This window comes from Panthera onca, chromosome C2 (assembly GCF_046562875.1).
Source record: "Panthera onca isolate mPanOnc1 chromosome C2, mPanOnc1 haplotype 2, whole genome shotgun sequence".
NCBI lineage: Eukaryota > Metazoa > Chordata > Mammalia > Carnivora > Felidae > Panthera > Panthera onca.
The window spans coordinates 148,524,277-148,544,497 of record NC_138347.1 but is presented as its reverse complement, the minus strand read 5'-3'; the positions used below and the strand labels follow the sequence as shown (position 1 = coordinate 148,544,497).

The 20,221-nt window shown below is 50.0% G+C and overlaps 2 protein-coding genes across 4 annotated transcripts; one reads left to right on the top strand and one right to left on the bottom strand.

Moving 5' to 3' along the window:
* Nucleotides 1–71: 71 nt before the first annotated feature.
* ACKR2 (atypical chemokine receptor 2) lies at nt 72–13,427 on the top strand. 2 transcript variants are annotated; one of them, XM_060638433.3, is made up of 2 exons: nt 72–229; nt 10,429–13,427. In XM_060638433.3, exons 1-2 carry the CDS (start codon nt 76–78, stop codon nt 11,616–11,618), a joined length of 1,344 nt encoding a protein of 447 aa, XP_060494416.1. In that variant the 5' UTR covers nt 72–75; the 3' UTR covers nt 11,619–13,427. The 2 variants fall into 2 exon arrangements, with proteins under 2 accessions (XP_060494416.1, XP_060494418.1); XM_060638435.3 differs by having other exon boundaries at nt 141–195.
* A 2,617-nt stretch (nt 13,428–16,044) lies between these two features.
* Nucleotides 16,045–20,190, bottom strand: CYP8B1 (cytochrome P450 family 8 subfamily B member 1). Of its 2 annotated transcripts, none has more exons than XM_060638426.3 (2): nt 20,076–20,190; nt 16,045–19,483 (listed from the first exon to the last, which is right to left on the bottom strand). In XM_060638426.3, the coding sequence occupies exon 2, from the start codon at nt 18,031–18,033 to the stop codon at nt 16,528–16,530; it is 1,506 nt and encodes a 501-aa protein (XP_060494409.3). In that variant the 5' UTR covers nt 18,034–19,483; nt 20,076–20,190; the 3' UTR covers nt 16,045–16,527. The 2 variants fall into 2 exon arrangements, with proteins under 2 accessions (XP_060494409.3, XP_060494410.3); XM_060638427.3 differs by having other exon boundaries at nt 16,045–19,479; nt 20,076–20,179.
* Nucleotides 20,191–20,221: the final 31 nt, after the last annotated feature.

Below are 20,221 nucleotides of genomic sequence, written 5' to 3'. Positions count from 1 at the left end.
CTTGACTCATTTCAAATGAGGGGAAATAGCTTATGGCTCTGCAGCTGAGGCGGGGCAGGGGCAGGCCCAAAGGGGATGCTTTGTTCCAGCCTCAGAACAGGATGTGTGCAGGGCACTGTCCAGAGAGGAGATTCACACTCCCTCTACACTTCCCTGAGGAAGAAGGACCCGGGTGCTGCTGCTCTCCTGGATAAGGTTGGACATCCCCAGGCAAGTTGGTCTGGCTCTGGTAGGTTATGGCCACTGCTGGAATGGGGTGGACTCTACCCAGGGGAGAGGGGAGAGACTGCATCCAGGGACTTGGAGAGTGGCCACAGGTGTGGGGAGAGGGAAGTGCTAACAGGTCAGTGTGGAGCTTTCTCTCTGGGACAACTCTCGGAACAAGTGCCTCAGCACTAGGGAGTACGGCAGTTTGCTGGTTCCTTCCCTCTTTGGCTCCAGCTCTGAGAATCTGCTTTGTGGATTCTGTAAGGCCCTGAAAGTTGGTGTCAGACATGGCTGTGTGGTCTCAGGGATTCCCTTTTGTCTCTGGGTCTCTGGTTCCCCAGCTGAGACAGATGAGGAGGTCTTTAAGGGCCCCCTCCAAGGGCTGAGGTTATTCTTTGCATGTCAACACTCTTTCCTTATGCCCCCTTGCTCTCTCTTGTTACCCCTCACCCAAGTTCTGAGCCCCCTCCTGCCCCAGATAGTCTCAGAATATCCTCTTATCCCTCTTAAGCTAAGCTAAGAGTCATTTTGGGGCCTGGAAGGGAACCAATAATTCTATGTCAGGCACTCACCTAATTATTATAAAACCTTCAGGAAGGAGATATTTTACAGGTGAGAAAACTAAGGCTCAGAGAGGCTAAGTAATTTGCCCGGGGTTACTCAGCCATTAAGAAGTAGACCAATCTCTTCTGTCTATTCCATGCTGCACCATGCTGAGTATACCACCCTCCCTGGGGGCAGTGGAGGTGGTGATTGTGTTTCATTTTGAACCAAGAATGATGCCGAAATATAAATGCAAGCAACAGTGAGAGAGACTAAGGAAAGAAATGCAAAAATGATTTGGGAAACATGTGAAAATCATACCTTCTTCTGCAACAGCAGCTCTTTAAAGAGTAGGGCTCTAAACTTGCTGAGTTTTTATTAACTGAAGTAAGCTCTGGGAGGAGGGGTTGTCCTGTGAGTTTCTCAATGTCACCAACATCCCCATTCCCTGATAAGAGCCAGGAAACATTGAGTCATGTGGGGTCCCAGGGAGCATGGGGAACAGGAGGGTCTCACAGATCCCAGGGCCCAGGAGCCGGGGAGTCTATCAGGAGACTTCAAAGGCACTCACGCCCTGCAGGGGACCGGACAAGGCCACTCTTTTGCAGCCAGGCTCCCCACAAATCCGGGGAGGTTTAGTGCAGCGGTTGGAGCCATGGGCATGAAAACAGACAAGATTTACCAAAATATTCCCAGAGACTATTCCTGGAGGCAGCTAGCCTCTTTTCTATTTTTCTCTTACATTTCCACATTTTACATTGAGCATGTATGATTTTTGTAAGCAGGAAAAATACATGTTAGAAAAGTAAAGAGAGAAGGAGAGCATGTAATGGTCCACTGCTCGGAGATTCAGAGCTCTAAGGTCAGCTCTGCCTAACTTGTAGTGAGTGTGGCTCTGGGCTTTCTGTGAAACCGGGGAGGTGACACATGCTGCCTGTAACAAGGGAGCCAGGAGGACTTGGAGGGCCAGGATATAAAGGCGCCTGGAGAAGTAAGGGGCCCCGTGTACACGTCAGGACCGGTTACTATTGTTTTCACAGTGTTTTGTGCATCACAATGAATTTAAATGCAGTGCTTTCCACAGTGGACCATGAAGAGGGCATCTGTCCTTTCCCGTGAGTCTGAGGCGAGAGCTCACAGCAGTGGAGCTCCCAGTGTGTGGTCCAGGGCTCTGGCCCTGGAGCCAACTGCAGGGACTCAATTTCTGACTCTGCAGCACACTTGCTGAGTATCCTTGGGCAAGTAACTCCCCCTCTCTGAGCCTCAGTTCCTCATTTACAAAATGGAGATAACATTAGTGCTTATCTCCTAAGGTTGTTGTGAGCAGTGAGGACATGAATACGTAGAAAGTTTGGAGGAGGGAGTCTACAACTGGCCTGTTATTTTCTTTGAGAGGCAGTATAACTTAGCGTTCTAGAGCATGGACTCTGGATTTCAGTTCCTGGACCTACTACTACTCCCTTGCCAGGTGACATTGGACCAGTTCCCTAATCTCTCTGTGTCTCAGTGTTTTCAGCTAGAAAATAGGGCTGATGATAATATTTAACTTCTGTAAGGTAAATGTGAGAATTAAATAAGTTAATACATGTACAGCTCCTTGCCCCAGCACCCAGCACACCATCAAGGCTCTGTGGTGTTAGCTGTTATAAAGAAGGCACGAGGGACGCCTGGGTAGCTCAGTCCGCTAAGCATCCGATTTCAGCTCAGGTCATGATCTCCCCGCTCTGGGGTTCGAGCCCCACGTTGGGCTCTGTGCTGACAGCTCAGAGCCTGGAGCCTGTTTCAGATTCTGTGTCTCCGTCTCTCTCTCTGCCCCTCCACTGCTTGAGCTCTTCTCTCTCTCCCTCTCAAAAACAAATACACATTAAAAAAAAAAAAGATGGCATGAGATTTACTCATAGCGACATTCTTTGCTGTAAGCGCTATTTATTTTATGGGTGAGAAGACAGGCTTGTGCAAGTCACGGGTTCCAGAATGGAAGCCTTGACTTTATGTTAGGGCTGGCAGGGCCTGAAGTTTAAGTCCAAGGGCATCCCAAATGACGCGGTGAAGCAGAGTCCCAGTTTCCCAACCCCCTCCCCCCCCCCCCCGCCCGCCATAGGTTATTCATGATTTCTCTTCCTGTGTGCCATTCCTGAGGCACTAGACATTTTTCCTCGTGTCCTCCTTGTGTGGCTCTTGGTTCTTTGCCTGTTTTTCATTCATGTACCATCAACCCCCCAGCCAGTCTTCCATTCAGGCACCCTGAGCAATGGCAGTCTGGTCTCCTGTCACTTCTTCATCTCTAGTCCCCATCCTTCACCCCTGTCTTTTAATGAGCTAGCCCAGACTCAGCTTGGATTCAGATCCCAGCTCTGCTACTAACTAACTGTGTGGCCTTGGGCAAGTGCCTTAGCCTCTCTGTGGCTATGTTTCCTTACATGTAAAATTGAGATAATAATAGTACCTGCCTCTGAGTGGTATTGCGAGGATGAAATGAATGGATGCGTGCCAAGTTCTGAGAATAGAGCCTGGCCCAAGGTAAGTGCTCTGTAAGTGGTGGGTATGTGTTACTATTGTTGTAATTGTCATTACACAGTAGAGGTTAATATCTGGCGTTTTCCCAAATGGAGGAGGAACCTGGAGTGATCCCATCACTGTTACCAGTTCCCCCAAAGGCAAGTTTTCTTCTACCTGTAACCTAAGGCCAGAGCGCTTTCTGCAGCCAGACCCTGTGGTCAGAGAGTGAGTCATTTCATAGCCCCTTGCCTCAACTTTTCCAGCCACAGGTAGGCCAGGAATGCAGAATGGGAAAACCATAGTTAGAGGCACAGAGGGCTCACTCCAAGCTGAGCCAGGGTAGAGTCCAGGCCTTCGGACTCTGTCTCCATCCCAGTCCTCCCAGAGCAGTTAGGGGAGCTCCTGAGGGAGGAAGCTGGGGGTAGCCAGAGGGCACATCCTGTGACACTGGTCTAGGGAGGCTGTGCCAGCTGGAGATAGCACTTGAACATGGCTGGAGTGCAAGCAGTGGGCTGGACATGCCGCATGGCCAGGGGCTCCCAAGGCCACTGTGGCAGGGCTGGTCCAGGCTGGGAAAATGACCCACAGAAGGAGGGTCTTGCCTCTGCTGTGTTCAGGGCACCAGTAAGGGAAGGCAGGAAACCAGGCAAGGGACAAATGAGGCGAGAAAAGAAGGGATGAAAAGAGGTGACAGTACTGATGAGGTCCACGGTCATTTGTTGACTGCCTCTAAGTGCCAGCCCTGTACTGGTGAGTTCCAACCCCTGGGTGTCCCCAGTCTAGCAGAGGAGGCGAGCGATTCTCTAAAGGGAACTGTACTCAAGGAGGTAGGTACCAAGGCTGAGGAGTGACCTTCTGTGAGTGCTTGGGGGCTGGGGCAAGGGTTACACCAGGCTAGTGGCCCGGGCAGGCTTCTGGGAATGAAGAATTTAGGTTGCATTTTAAAGGATATGATTTCCAAATTGTAAGGAAGCCAGCATAATTTTTGTTCGCTAGAAGTGATTTCAGATGTTATTTTTGGTTTTACATTTTGAAAGCTAGTGTGGCCTTTTTGGGGTCACATTTGACTTTGTTTATTTGTTTGCTAGTCACAGCTGCACTGTGGGCAGCACACTCAGCATGGCTGTGCCGTGGGCACGTGAGAGGGGACAGGGTGGCCCTGTCTCCAAGGGTTCTTGGCTGGAGAGGAGGGCAGCCATGGGGTGATGTGGCAGGTGGAGGGGAAAAAGTGATGGGAGACACAGACAGGGACATAGTGAAATGGGCAGGATTAGGTCAGGCTTCATGGGGTCCTGATCAGGGGTATGCCAGTAAAGGTTTCATAACCAGTTCTCAGTGGTAGTGGTAGTGGTGGAGGCCACGTGCAAGGAGAGGAAGCTCCAATTCGTAGCATTTGTCGTGGTGTACATATTCCCACCATGACTAATTTCAAGCTACCAACTCATCCCCAAATGAAGAATTGGTCAATTTCATGGTTGTTTGTTGGATGCCTCCCAGATGTTGTATAACTGGCTCTCATGAGCCTGTGGGAGCTGCCTCAGCACATTAATGACTTTGAATCTTCTCTGCCACTGGTTGCTAAGGTCAGAAGTCCCCCTACCAAAGGCCCATCCTTCAAATTCAGGTTTGGTCCGTGTTGAAAGGAGAGCTAGAGGGAAAGTGTCACCCGTTCTACCTTGTACTGTGGGGGCCATCCAACCTGGGGTCCATCATTTGCTGATCTGAAGCTGTGGGCAGTTGGACTCCACCATTCCAAACCTCAGTTTTCTCATCTGGAAAATGGGAATCCTAACAGTACTGCTTCCCAGAACTATGGTAAGGATTAAAAGAGAAAATTGCATCTGAGTATTCAGCTCATGGAAGGAGCTCAACTAACATGGCTGCCTTCTTGTCTAGATGGACATGGCAATATCCTCTCTCTTGTTGCCTCAACTATGACTTCTCTGAGAGGCCTTGGGAGGTGAGCCCTTGATCCTCAGGAGAAGACATTATTCTCCAGCCAAACATTCTTTCTGAGTCAAAGCTGGTGCTAGTCCAGGCCAGCAGCCTCAGGAAGTCACAAAGAGGTTGATGTTACTGCTCCAGAGACAAGGCGTAGTTTGCCTTTGTGCCCTTGTCCTCAGTGTACGGGAAGCTCTGCTCACCTCGCCCTTGTCCCTCCTCTTTAAATCCTCCCTCTCTAGGTAGTTCCTAGATTCCCCCAAAAGTTCCACTGCAGAAATTCACACTGCTAATTCATACTAGATGTGAATAACTGATACCCTCATTTAATCCTCTCAAGGTATTGCTGGATACACCAAATGAATTCGTACAATAAGGAAAAGTGAAAAGAAAAAAAGAAAAAAATCAAGTGAGTCCAGAGGGACAGGTAGGGGTCAGTTAACAGAGACCTGAAGGGCAGTCAGGAACATGGTGGTCATGTTTCAGTGTGGCCACTGATCACTCACTGTATGCTTTGTATAAGTTGTTCCCCTTCTTTGAGTCTCAAGTTCCCCACCTGTGAGTTGAAGGAGGTGGATGCGATGCTCACTCACTCCCTCAGTCTGAGAAACTGATGGGAAAAGAGAGGGTCACAGGAAGTGTATTACCTATTGTCACTGTATCAAATCGCCTCAAATTCAGTGGCTTAAAACAACACACATTTATTATCTCAAAGTTCTAGAGGTCAGAAGTCTAAAATGGGTCAGCAGGGCTACGTTTCTTCTGGAGGCTCAGCAAGAATCTGTTCCTTGCTTCTACCAGTTTCTAGAGGCTGCCTGCATTCTTTGTCTTATAACTGCATCTCTCTGACCTGTTTCCACCCTCACTCTCTGATTTGGACACTTTTATGTCCCTCTTATAATGACCCTTGTGATTACATTGGGCCTGCCTTAATCACATCTGTAAAGTCCCTTTTGACATATCAGGTAACATATTCACAGGTTTTAGGGATTAGGATGTGGGTATCATTGAGAGGCCATTATTCCATTGACCATAGGGAGGCTATGTTTCACAAGGAGGTTCAGTAAAGCCTTGGGGGTATTAATAGTGAAGTCTACAGAGGCTAGACCAGCCACTGAGGGCAGTATCCTGGGCAGTCAGAATCTCCTGAGACCAAATCACACATTTCTCAAGTGGCCCCTTTTGGTGACTGTTGGATAGGGCAAAACAGAGGACGGGGATGGGATGGCACCAGGGTCAAGGCACTGTTTCCAGTGTCTAAAACCTGGGATTCATATACAGCTCAGCTATGTGATTGTGGAAAAGTAATCCCCTCCTGGATTAAATGGGACTGACAGTTCCTTCCTGATTTGCCTTACAGGCCGGTCATAGTGGCTGTGAAGGTGCCTGACCAATTATCACAGGCACATGGGGGTGTTCCCTGATGCTGTCATTGTTGTTAACATTATTGGTGAGAGTTATGGGAGGGGCTGGTGGTCCCAGAGGTCAAGAAGACCTGGAAAGATTCCCAGAGGTCAAGAAGACCTGGAAAGATTCCCAGAGTGAAAGATCAGGAGGCCAGAGGCCCTGAGAGGGAAGGGAACAGTGTTTCAGTTGGAAGGAGCCTTGTAAAGGTGGCCTGGGCCAGCCTGGAGCCTGCTGACCCTGACCTCTGGCTTTGATCAAAGCAGTCATCTGACTTGGTTGTTTATTAAAGCAGGGACTTTGAGAAGCCAGGTCACGATCAACGTCAGTAATGCTAGACCAGAAGAGCCGATATTTAATTATCAACAACTTCTGATTAATCATCCCTAAGGGGCACCTGGGTTGCTCAGTGGTTGAGCGTCTGACTTCAGCTCAGGTCATGATCTCACAGTTTGTGAGTTCAATTTCCACACTGGGCTTACTACTGTCAACCTGTCAGCACAGAGCCTGCTTCTGATCCTCTGTTCCCCTCTCTCTGCCCTTTCCCCACTTGCACTCTTCCCAAAATAAAAATAAATATTTAAAAAAATAATCCCTAATCAGTCCCAAGCGCAGAAGAGTACTCCCTCCTCCCACCACAGCAGCTCATGGACTCCTGACACCAGCCATGTGCTAGGGGCGTCCTTACTGCTGCCCAGGAAAGGGAGGGGCTCAGGGACCGGAGGCCCTAGATGCACAGGAGGGGAGTGGAGAACCAGGAAAGTAAGGCACAGGGTGAAGTTTCTGGCCAGTCAGGAGCCCAGCCCTATATAAAGCTGCCCAGGCTGAGCTCCTGGATGGGGACAGGACATGTGTGTGATTTTCCCAATATCTGGCCCAGATTCCATTTCACAGGAGCCCAAGGGTGGTGCAGAGGCTCAATGAGTAGGAGGACTTCAGGGACTCCCTGGGAGAAGTTCTGCCTCAGCAGCATTGTATATTTCCATCAGCTGTGAGGTCCCAATGTTGCGGATACTTAGAAGAGTCAGCTGAGGGCCTGAGTCAATATTTCCTGCAGAATTCTACCTGGAAAAAAAAATAGACAAAACTTCCAGGAAGGACTGGGGAAAATTTTTGCCATATATATGTAAAAAGCTAAATCCTTACCATATAAAACCTCTTATGAAATGAGAATCCCACCCATTAAAACAATAAATTATTCACAAAAGAAATACAAACTGGCACTGAACACATTAAAAAGTTCCACCTCGCTTTAATCAAAGAATAAAAAATAAAACACAAAGGTATAAAGTGGGCTTGATTTGTATTTCTTGGTTTATGAACCATTGTCACCAGCCTCTAGGCCCCACTCTGGAGGCCATGCATGATTGCTGCCAGAGTCATGTATTCTTTTTTATCTCCTACCTCTCTCCTTCAAAACCCTCTTCTTCACTGGTGAACAGTCTAATGTGTTGAACCTGAAGTCTCTCTCCTGGAACACACAACAGAATTGAGCATAATTCTTATCACTGGTTCATGTGAAGGTCTCTCTTAAAAATTATTTTTATATATTCTATTTTTTTTGAGAGAGAGAGAGTATGCACATATGAGAAGGGGAGAGGCGGGGGGGGGGGGAGAGAGAGAGAGAGAGAGAGAAAGAGAGAGAGAGAGAGAGAGAGAGAGGATCTTAAGCAGTCCACACCCAGCTCAGAGCCCATGACCCTGGGATTGTGCCCTGAGCTCAACCAACTGAGTCACCAGGCACCCCTTAAAAATTATTATTATTATTTTTTAAAATTTCTTTTAATGTTTATTTATTTCTGAGACAGAGAGAGACAGAGCATGAGTGGGGGAGGGGCAGAGAGAGAGGGAGACACAGAATCTGAAGCAGGCTCCAGGTTCTGAGCTGTCAGTACAGAGCCTGACGCGGGGCTCGAACCCACAAACCGTGAGATCGTGACCTGAGCTGTAGTCAGTCGCTCAACCGACTGAACCACCCAGGCACCCCCAAAATTATTTTTAATAATACAGTTAAAACCTGGGAAACCACTGCTCTGAGGGGAAACCACTGCACTGACCTGCCCTCATCCCATGCTTTGGGCTTCTGCCCAGGCAGCCACCATCTTGAATGTTGTCCCTATCATTCCCAAGCTTTCGCATTCATCTTTTTGAACTCCTGCAAAGTATTTCTGTTTCATTTGTTTTAATTCTATTAAAAGAATATCATGTATGTATTTTTATGAGTCTTAGAAATGTTGGACATTTTCAAAAAGCAGTAAGGAGGTAGAGACTCACAGGATGGTGGTGAGGGAGTGAGGAAGGAATCTGGGACGTCTCCTATGTTTCAGTCTTAGGTGACTGAGTCAGTGGTGCCGTTCAGTTAGGTAGACGCAGGAGAGAAGAGGCTGGCGGAAAGATGATGGACTCTGTTCTCAACAAAGCAACATTTTAAGCTAACATTTACTGAGGGCCTACTATGTTCTGGGCACTCTTCATGGAGTGTGACATGCTCTGAAGTGAATGATAATTTTTAAGCCTCACAAGAACCCCATGAAGTAGGCACTATTATTATTATCATTATCATTTTACAGATGGGGAAACTGAGGAATGGAAAGGTTTAGTAGGCTCTGAGCCTCTCAACATGATGGCTCACACCTTTCTGCTACAAACCTAGATATACTGGATAAAATATGTTAAAAATATTGAATACTTATAAATAAAAATATTGATATAAAACTAAATATTTGTAATAAAATATTTTTAATATTTTAAAATATTTTAAAAATAACAAAAGCAATGGAAATCCTTAGGCGACAGAGGTCAAAAAAATTAAAAGCCAGACTGGGCACACTAGACATTTATGGATAAAACAAATCCTACTGAAGACAAGCATTTGTTTAAAAAAAAAAGAAAACAACCACAAGCCACACATGAGGAAAAGTATGGTGATACAGTACATAGGTGAATTGGTATTCTCTAAGTAATAAAGAAAAATCTGAAAGATATTATCAGTTCTTTTTAAAAATTTTTATTATTTTTTAAATTTACATCCAAGTTAGTTAGCATATAGTGTAATAATGATTTCAGGAGTAGAATACAGTGTGTCTTCCTTAATGCCCATCACCCATTTATCCCATCCCCCACCCACAACACCTCTCGCAACCCACTGTTTGTTCTCTGTATTTAAAAGTCTCTTATGTTTTGTCCCCTCCCTATTTTATATTGTTTTTGCTTCCCTTCCCTTATGTTCATCAATTTTGTAACTTAAATTCCACCTATGAGTGAAGTCATATATTTGTCTTTCTCTAATTTCACTTAGCATAATATACTCTAGTTCCGTCCACATAATTGCAGATGGCAAGATTTCATTCTTTTTGATCACCAAGTAATATTGCGTTGTGTGTATACATCACATCTTCTTTATCTGTCGATGGACAGTTGGGCTCTTTCCATACTTTGGCTATTGTCGATAGCACTGCTGTAAACATTGGGGTGCATGTGCCCCTTCAAAACAGCACACCTGTATCCCTTGGATAAATAGCTAGTAGTGCAATTACTGGGTCGTATCAGTTCTTTTAAATGATGAAGGGGAAAATAAAGAGGAGAAGCCATAATGAAATAAGTGAGTCCTGTGAGAACATCTGAGGTTAAGCTACCCACCCAGGGTGGCATGGCTAAAGTGGTAGGCTCAGGTTCCCCACACTTGTGCTCTTCCTCGCTGACCTACAGGTACTGAGGTCAATGTGAAGAGTCTGCTGGGCCTCCCAGAGCAGCAGTAAAAGCGGGTTTGGAGAGAGGTAGAGAGTGCCTGGTTTCATCTTATTCCTCTCCCACTGTACTCTGTCTGGTCCACAGAGCTCCAGAACTGGGCGTGTCCTCCTGACATGGCCTCCACCGCCTCCCCTCTGCCGCCTACCACTGAGGTTGCCAGTTCTGAGAACAGCAGCTCCTTCTATGACTACGAGTACTACCTGGACAGTGTGGCCTTCATGCTCTGCCGGAAGGATGAGGTGATGTCCTTTAGCAGGATCTTCCTGCCAGTCTTCTACAGCCTGATCTTTGTGCTGGGTTTGGGCGGAAACCTCTTTCTTCTAGTGGTCTTGCTCCGGTACATGCCTCGCAGGCGGATGACTGAGGTCTATCTGCTGAACCTGGCCATCTCCAACCTCCTGTTTGTGGTGACACTGCCTTTCTGGGGCATCTCTGTGGCCTGGCATTGGGTCTTTGGGAGTTTCTTATGCAAGATGGTGAGCACCCTCTATACCATCAACTTCTACAGTGGCATCTTCTTCATTAGCTGCATGAGCCTGGACAAGTACCTGGAGATCGTCCACACTCAGCCCCACCACAGACTGAGGACCCGGGCCAAAAGTCTGCTCCTGGCTGCCATGGTATGGACCGTGGCCCTGGCCGTCTCCATCCCTGACATGGTCTTTGTGCAGACACATGAAAACCCCACAGGCGTGTGGAACTGCTATGCAGATTTCGGAGGACATGGAACCATCTGGAAGCTCTTTCTCCGTTTCCAGCAGAACCTCCTGGGGTTTCTCCTTCCACTCCTTGTCATGATCTTCTTCTACTCCCGCATTGGCTCTGTGCTGGTCAGGCTGAGGCCCCCAGGCCAGGGCCGGGCTCTGAAGATAGTCGTAGCCCTTGTGGTGGCCTTCTTTGTGCTGTGGTTCCCATACAACCTCACCTTGTTTCTGCACTCACTGCTGGACCTGCAAGTCTTTGGGGACTGCAAGGTTAGCCAGCACTTGGACTATGCCCTGCAGGTGACAGAGAGCATTGCCTTCCTTCACTGCTGCTTCACTCCCATTCTCTATGCCTTCTCCAGCCGCCACTTCCGCGGGCACCTGAAGGCTTTCCTCATCACTGTGCTCCGGCACAACCAGGCACCTCGCCCTGCACAGGCCCCACTGTCCAGCTGTTCCGAGAGTAGCACGCTCACTGCCCAAGAAGAAATGACTGGCATGAATGACCTTGGGGAGAGGCAGGCTGAGCACTCCCCCGACATGAACGACACGGGAGAAAATGAAGCCTGAGTGGCCATACCACAGTCTGGTGAGAGTGGATGGGACCCAGCTCAGTTGGGCATCCGCCCAAAGTCCTCTCTTCAAGGGCCTCATGGACCATGTTGTCAAACCCAGTGGTCAGTTCTCAGTTCTCAACCATCAGCAGCATTTACTTACTCCTGCCTCTTCCTTTCACTTTCTTTATTGCCTTCCAGGAAATCATACTCTCTTGCATGAATCGCTACAGTAGTGTCCTAACTGACCTCTGTGCTTCTTATCATCATGTTATGTCCTGTCATCTGATCTGCTCCCAGCAGCCAGCATGATCACCCACCCTCAGCCATCACTGCCGTCTTCCTCAGAGTAGTCCAAGGCTTGCCACCCACCAGTGTGCCCTCTTCCCTGTAGCTCAGCTGGGAAAATATTGTTGCAGTATCGTTTAATGTCACAGCTTTGATGGCACTGCCAAGGGTCTGGCAAGCCGGAGGGCCTGGAAGTGCCCCACCTGGGGAACTTCCCAGGAACATGAGAGTCAGCAGGTGGGATGCCAGGTGAACATGGCAGTCCAGGAGGCTCTTCCTTCTTGTGCTTCCCATGCCCCTCTCTGGAGCCTTCAAGGGTCCCTGGGGCCTGCACAATCAAGTCTAAATTTTTTGTCTGGCTTCAGGGCTGGAGCTTTCACACGTAGAATCCCATACGCCATCTTACCTTTATAGTCCGTCATTCCTTTTCACTTCCTGGACACCAGGTACCCCTTGTCTCTTACACATTCCCACCTCTATGTTTTGTGCTTGCCCACTTTCTTGTGTAACAGGGATCATTTTTTCAGCCAGCTGTCTCCTCATCCTTGTTCTTTAGCTGTCTCTCCTAAGGCCCCAGAGTCCCACTGTCAGGAAGGACTCTGAGCTCCATTGGTGCCCTGGGAAATGAAGCTCTGTATCTGAAGGTGGTGATTTGTTTGAGGATGTGGGGGAGTGGGGTTCTATTTTGGAGCTCCTGAAATCTGGTGCACAAGGGACCTCAGTCCTGCCCACATAGCAGCCTGACTGGTGAGATACAGCCTGAGCTGTACCAACTGGGTCTAGGTACCCAGAGTGTCTCTGACATCGTATCCATGATGCATAGATGAGATGGGATAAGGTATGCCAGCCAAGGGACACCTAGCAGGGCTTATCCCCAGCACTGGCAGATGTGTGTACGTGTAGTCTATGTGCACATGTCTGTGTTGCTGTGTGGGCTCTACATAGTACATATAGCTATGTGGATCTGACATGAATGTGTCACTGTGTCCTCTGGGCCTTGTGTCTGTGTGTTCCTATGTGTCTTTCTCTAGCTGTGTAAGTGTGGGTATGTGCTCTCTGCAAACAACAGGTATATAAGAAGTGCCCTGAAGCCGGTGCCCAAGGGGCAGGGGAAAGGGTGGCCACCAGTGACCCCTCGATCCCTCTCACTGTCCTAGTTGCCATGCACTGCAGCTGACCATAGCGAGGGCTCTGACTACAGCACAGAAGGCACTGGTCAGGAAGCAAGTTGGAGCTGGGCTCTCACAGCCCAGGCCAGGACAGAGACCTCTTCATCCTGACCTTACTTCCCAGTCCGCACCTCGGTTCCTCCTGCTGCTCTCCGTCTGCCCACCCAAAGGCCTAGTTCGCTGGCTACACTGCTCACGCCTTTCCAGGAAAGCTCCCAGGATTCTCTTGGCCCTCAGACTCTGCGGCAAGATGGACTCTTCCCCTGGCTGACCCAGGGAGAGGGACAGGCATGGCTCTGCCTCTACCCTGTGAAATGTGGTTTGAGGGTTTACAGCTATTACTGCTTATGGAAAAAATATTTTTCTTTCCCAGGTACCTGCAGTTCCACCTTTGGCATGCCATCTCTGATCTTACTTTGTGATAGGCTATCCTTAGAGAATACACATAGTGGGCTTTTCTTTGAGGGAGAAAAAAATTTGGTGCAGAAATGAGGATTTGGGGGTCAGGACTGTTGTGTCAGGACAGGTAGTGATTAGATGTATCCTTGGGGGTCTCAATCTTCCTACTGCCTCAGGGTCCTTGCTAGGGAAGGAAGGGTGGTCCTTGCAGAGAGTGTGTCCAGTCCCCATGCAAGGGGCGTAGGACTACAGGTGCCATGGGCCCCTCCTGTGCCCGCAGCTGGGCATTGGCCCCTACATGCACACTATAATCCTGGGTGCTCACTGCTTCCTGGGAGGCCTGTTGTTATGGGCTGTGGGACGGTATACTTGTAGTCACCCCACACCTCTGACCCACTGAGGCTTCCCTTGGTCCCAGGTATACCCTCAAACATGCAGTTCCTGGGAGATCACTCTCAGTTGAGACCTCTTGGTCTTGACTTAATGGATTTGGGCCCTCAGTCCTGCCCCCCAGCCTGTTGACAGGCCAGGCCCTTGGTCTCGATTTCTTTGGGTATAGGGAAAATGAGGGTGTGTGGCACCTGAGCAGTGCCCAGGAGGTGTGTGAAGGCCCTGCATCTTTGCCTGTATCCCAATACCTGCTCTGGCACAGGGCCTGGCTGTGTGGGGAGGTCATTGATAAGCTATCCATGGTGGTTTCTAGCCTCTCAGTCCCCTTCTCCCTCCCCTGTTCTCCCTGTGTGTCTCTTCTTGTGCTCCTGGCCCCTTGTGGGATAGGTTAGGATATCCTGGCTTCTCCAAGGCAGTCAGAGCTCTGTCAGGCTCTAGACAGAGGTTGTCATTTGGGGGCAGTTAGACCCAGAGGAAGGCAGACTCTGGCCCACAGTCACATAGCTAGTGGGGACAGACTCCTGCCTCCAGCCCCAGCCCCAGCCCCAGCCCTTGCCTGAGTTACTCTAATAGCCTGTTATCTTGGCAAAACTCAGGGCAGAACAGCCAGCCTCAAAAAAATGCAAGAGGCCAGTCACAGATTTGGGAGAGGTGAGTGGAGAGAAGCCCCACTAGGCATCCTTGCAGGGGGGTCTCTGCTGCCCGGCCTCCCTTCTCCAGGACCCTACGCCAGCTCCCAGTCACTGCTCCTCCTGTCCCAGCCCCAGCCGCAGCCAGGCCCTGCCATCAGCCAGCTGTGGCTCTGGTAGCAGCACTCCCAGCCCTGGTAGGCAGGCCTGGCAATGGGACTGTCTCCATTTCACATGCCAGGAAGCTGAGTGAGGCCAGGGAGGGGAAGGAAATGATTTGAGGACATGAAGTAAAGTAGCTGAGACTGAGCCAATTTTCTATCATTTAATCTCCATTTAGGGAATTGGGGGTCAGGGATGAAGTAATAAGATACCAAGCCCTGTGGGCTGCAGTCCGGGGGAGGGGGCAGGAGGAGGAAAGCAGGAAACAGAGAGCAACAACAAGTAACAGATGTGCTGGGACACAAGCTGTGTCAGGGGAGCCTCAGGGGAGGAAGCCCATTTCTGGCCAGAGACTGGAATGGGTGAGATCCAGGAAGGCCTCCAGGTTGGCAGTAAAAAGCAAGCAACTGTACTTTCCAGACAGTTCCACTGGAGAAAGTTGGCAAGGCTGAATTGCACTGGATTGAACATTTGGGATCAACTGTGGCAAAATTTAAATGTTAGGTGCACGGAGGCGACGGGGAACCAGAAAAGTGAAAGTGTGACAGGCAAAAGGTCTGGCGAAAGGTCTCTGGCAGCTGGGTGCACAGAGGGCCAGGCAGGCCTGGTGTGCAGAGTGCTGAGTCATAGGAATGGCAGTGGGGCTGGGGAAAAGAGGACAGTTTCGGAGGCACGACAGAGGGTTGAACTGACAGAACTGGGGCCTGATTGTATGTGGGTGAGAGTGGGGAGGAGATCAGGTTTCTCCCAGATCTGTCCTGGGGGATGGGGTGGGTGGTGGTGTCCTGAGCAGAGGCAGGCGGCGTAATCCGGAGAAGGAGGTGGTTCAGGACAGAGGTGGGGAGACAGATGCTGAGTTCTGTGTGGGCCACACTGAGTCAGAGGTGCTGTGGGACCCCAGCGGGGAGATTGAGGGTCTGGTAGTAGGAGAGAGCCCTGAACTCACCTGTGGTTGTGGAGACCACAGGAGGGGTTGAGACCACCCTGAGGTGGGAGTGTGGAGGGGAGACAAGGGCACTGAGGGGGGGGGGGCCTTGAATAACTCCTATGTGAAAGGAAGCGTTTCTCCAGATCTGCTCTATCTAATTCAGGAGCCACTAGCCACATGTGGTTGGTGAGCACTAGAATGTGGCTAGTCTGAAGTGAGATACACTGTAAGGGTAAAAAGTACGTACCAGATTTTGAAGGCAACACACACACAAAAAGAAATTTAAAAAAAGATATATATATATATTTTTTTTTACTAATGTTTTATATATATAGTTTGTCCCAATGTTACTAAAAAATACATATTTTTACTAATGTTCTTATACTGACATATTGAAATGCTAATATTTTTGATCTATTGGGCTACGTTAAGTATATTATAAACATTAACTTCACCTGTTTCTTTTTACCTTTTAAAAAAAAATGTATCAACTAGGAAATTAAAAATTACACATGTGGCTTGCCTCGTATTGCTTTTGACGAACCTGAATTCCACAGGATGTGGAGTAAGCATTGAGGAAGATAATACAGTGAGGTGGGAGGGTGGAGGTTAACATTTGCAGGACACTGTGTTACTCATGATGACTGGTTTCTGTACGGCAAGACTCGTCAAGCTATGCCATCATTCCCCCAACTAAGTTTCCCCCAGATTTCCCCCCCTTCCCCTGGACTTCATATGAGAGGAAGGTTCTGCGGAACCCACGGTGAGAGACGGTGTTTCAAGAGAGAAAGATAAGCCCATCAGGTGGCTAGAGGAAAACCAGAGAGCAAGGAAGGCGACCAGGACACCGGTAGGAGGTATCACAGAACCGGAGGCGAGGGTGGGGCTTCAGAGGGGTGAGAGGAGGCCAAGACCCTAAGGGAGCCTCCCTGGGCAGGCCCGCGGCGCCCTTGGCGGAGCTCACTGGGCAGGACGCAGGCGGTAGCGGAACCGCACCTCACGGCTCGGCTGTGTGGTGCCAAAGCCCCAGCGCCAGGGGTCCACAGGTGGCACAGGCGTATCAGGATCCACCAGTTCCAGGTCAAAGTATGTGACCATGAGCAGGACAAAAAGCTTCATCTCACTGAGGGCCAAGAACCTCCCAGGGCAGATGGAGACACCCGAGCCCCACGGCATGGTATAGTGGTGGATCTTCTTGCCTGACTTGTAGAAGTCCACTTTGCGACTACCGTTGGGGTTGAGGAAGCGATCGTATTTGAAGGCCGTGGGTTCCGGGTGGATGTCAGGATCCATGTGCACTGAAAGATAAGGGAAGAGGGCCACGATGTCTCCACTGCGGAGCAGGTACTCCTGTCCACTGGCCATCTTCAGCGTATGGTCACCGTGCACCACTCTGAGGAGGGTGGGTGCGGTCCCCAGCCTCAGCGTCTCCTCCATCACGCTGTCCAGCACTGGCGTGTGGTGCAGGGCGCTGATCTCAACGCCAAAGGATTGCCTAGCCTTCAGCTGGGCCTCCCCTAGGACTTGGGCAGCCTCCTCCCTCACAGCACGCATGGCTTCCGGGTGCTTTAGGAGGAACAAAAGGGCCCAGAAAGAATTAGGCCCCGTGTTCCCCTGAGAGGCCCAGAGCATCATGAAGTTGAACTTGTCTTGCATGGCTGGGGCCGTTCCCTGCTCCCTCAGACACTGAAGCATGTAGGAGATCCAGTTGCTTATGCCATTCTTCTCCAGGTGGTGGTTCACGGAGAGCATCCTGTGGAAGAGCCGCTGGAGCCGGGCCACTTCTAGCCACTCCCAGGGCCCCAGCAAGGAATAAACAAACCTGGGGAACAAGAGATCAAACTTGCGGAACTGGACAAATAACTCCTCTGCCTGTAGCAGGTCCTGCTCCTGGTTCTTCGTACGGCCAAATAAGCTCAGGTAGCCGGCCTTGAACAACACATTGTAGCAGAAGTGGAAGAGGCCGTCTTCGTGCCAGCAACCAGCATCCAGACTCTGGCCCGTGGGCCCCAGTATAACCAAGGACAGGCTGTCCAGCATGGTTTTGTTGAGATCCTCCAAGCCATCCCCCATGAGGTATTTGGTGCTGGCAGAGTGTATCATCCGGTGGTCTCCCTGCATGGAGCGGTAGCCAAACACCTTTAACACCAGTTTTTCTGCATATTTCACAAAGTCGAGTTTTCTCTGTGCATCCTTGAGGATGGAGCCAAAGGAGAGCGGGTCCATGACAAAGGTGAAGTACTGGCCCCCTAGCTGCACTGTGAACACATCTCCATGCTTGGCCTGCATATACTTCAGGAATTCAAACATATTCTTCCGGAAAGCCATGGCATGGCCCAGCCAGGGTATGAAGCCCTTATCCAGAGGGGGCTCCTGGGGTCTGCGCTGCCGGAACAGCCCCAGCAGCCACAGGCACCCCACCATGGCCACCAGCAGGGTTCCCAGCACCAGACCCCAGAGCACCATGGCTATGCTCTTCCAGGTTGAGCTCTGGACACACTGTTCTCTAAGTGCCAGAGAGCTTTTGAGAGGCCTTGACAAGCTGGGGGTGGACCTGGACCTTGCCCTGTGGCAGTAAGTTATACCAAAAATCCCTGGCAAGACAGTACCTAGGAGCAAAATGTTCTCCTAGATTTAGCACTTGCTGCAACCTCGTCGTGTGGAAGGAGGGGGTGGGACCAGAAGGAAGCCCAAGAAGCCTCTCCTCACCAGCTTTAGGCTTTGCTGTAATCTTTTCAGACCCAGCCCCAGAATGGTATCTACAAAGCTCTCATGGATCCCACCCCATCCCCACAATTTACTGACCATTCACACCTGTATTTTTTCAAGGATTCATTTATTCATTAGTTTACTACCTCACTCAGCATAAATTCAACACTCATTTATTAAGTTTCACATTTAGGGGTGTCTCAGTGGCTCAGTCAGTTAAGTGTCCGACTGTTGATTTCGGCTCAGGTCATGATCTCATGGTTCACGAGTTTGAGCCCTGTCCTGGGCTCTGCACTGAGTAACTGTAAAGTTACTCTTTAACTTCCTAATTGATTGGCAAACAGGGACTTTGTCTCCTCTGACTTCCACATGACCTCTTGAGTTCCCTTTGCCTTGTGCCATTCCCCTCTGCAGGGAGCTGGAAATGTCCACACTCTGCCTCCATGAAGTCCTCTCTGATTGCTTAGGGAAACCACAGCAAGTACTCAGAATCATCCACTCTCCCCAGCCTGAATCTGCAGTCAGAAATTGTCTATGGGCCAACATGCAAAAGCTAAACATTGTTCCCCAGTTTTTAATGGATGGCAGTACCATGTTACATTCATTCTTACCTTGATTCATTTCATTCCCTCCCTCCTTGGAACAGTCCCATATATCCATTCAACAGATATTTACTTGGCACCTACTGCCAGAAATTCTGCTATAACCAACTTCGAATGAGACAGATGTGGCCCCTGCTGCTCCCTCAGACACTGAAGCATTAGGAGATCCAGTTGCTTATGCCATTCTTCTCCAGGTGGTGGTTCACAGAGAGCATCCTGTGGAAGAGCCGCTGGAGCCGGGCCACTTCTAGCCCCTCCCAGGGCCCCAGCAAGGAATAAACAGACCTGGGGAACAAGAGATCAAACTTGCGGAACTGGACAAATAACTCCTCTGCCTGTAGCAGGTCCTGCTCCTGGTTCTTTGTACGGCCAAAGAAGCTCAGGTAGCCGGCCTTGAACAACACATTGTAGCAGAAGTGGAAGCAACCAGCATCCAGACTCTGGCCTGTGGGCCCCAGTATAACCAAGGACAGTCTGTCCAGCATGGTTTTGTTGAGATCCTGTCCTCAAGCCATCCCCCATGAGGTATTTGGTGCTGGCAGAGTGTATCATCCATCCGGTGGTCTCCCTGCACGGAGCGGTCGCCAAATACCTTTAGTACCTGTCTAAGGAAGGGAAAAATATATTAAATCATTGCCCAGAGAAGTATGTAATTACAATTGTGTTAAAGGCAGCAAATGAGAGGAGCAGAGCGGAAAGTGGGGTGGGGAGTCAGGAAGGCCACACTGATTAGGTGGTAATTAAATGGAGGCCTGGAGGAAGGCAAAGTCTGGTCAATGCGTGTTGTATGGTGGTGGTGCTACAGGTGAAGGTCTGAGAGCTTTTGGGGTGTGCCGCCCAACGTACTGTAGCAGCGCCGTTCCAAGGAACGGGGTGCACACACATTCGGGGCCAATGTGGCTGGAGGGCTCAGTGGAAGCCGAGGAGTTTTCAGCACCGTGCAGGCTGGGCAGGCTCAGCGCGAATTTGGGCTTTAACCTATCGCGCTGCACTCAACTCCTCTCACGCCAGCTGGTTCAGTCCACCTATAGCCACCGAAGGGCGGTCTGATGGAGGGCAGCGATCACCGGCTTTGCCAAGGGCAGAGGCTAGCCGGCCCCAGCGAAATCGGCCTATGCGGCTGCCCTCACAACCCTCCCGAGTGGCCGGGGGCCAGCTACCCAGAGCAAGCCCCAGGAGCCCAGCGGCACGCCTCACCATTCCCAAATAGGGTCGCAGCTCCGCAGGAGGGTGGGACAGAGAGTTACACAGGTGAACTCAGAGCCCTGGAAGGACCAACGACACGCAGAGATGGCCTCCGGGCGTGCTAGAGCGGGCGCGGGCCCAAGCGCGGGAGGGGCGGT

Excerpts from the sequence above, each read along its gene's own strand:
- ACKR2 (XM_060638433.3), top strand. The coding sequence starts at position 76 with ATGCTTTGTTCCAGCCTCAGAACAGGATGTGTGCAGGGCACTGTCCAG. Across the intron at positions 230-10,428 it reads GGCAAGTTGGTCTGGCTCTG|AGCTCCAGAACTGGGCGTGT; the intron begins GTAGGTTATGGC and ends TCTGGTCCACAG.
- CYP8B1 (XM_060638426.3), bottom strand. The coding sequence starts at position 18,033 with ATGGTGCTCTGGGGTCTGGTGCTGGGAACCCTGCTGGTGGCCATGGTG.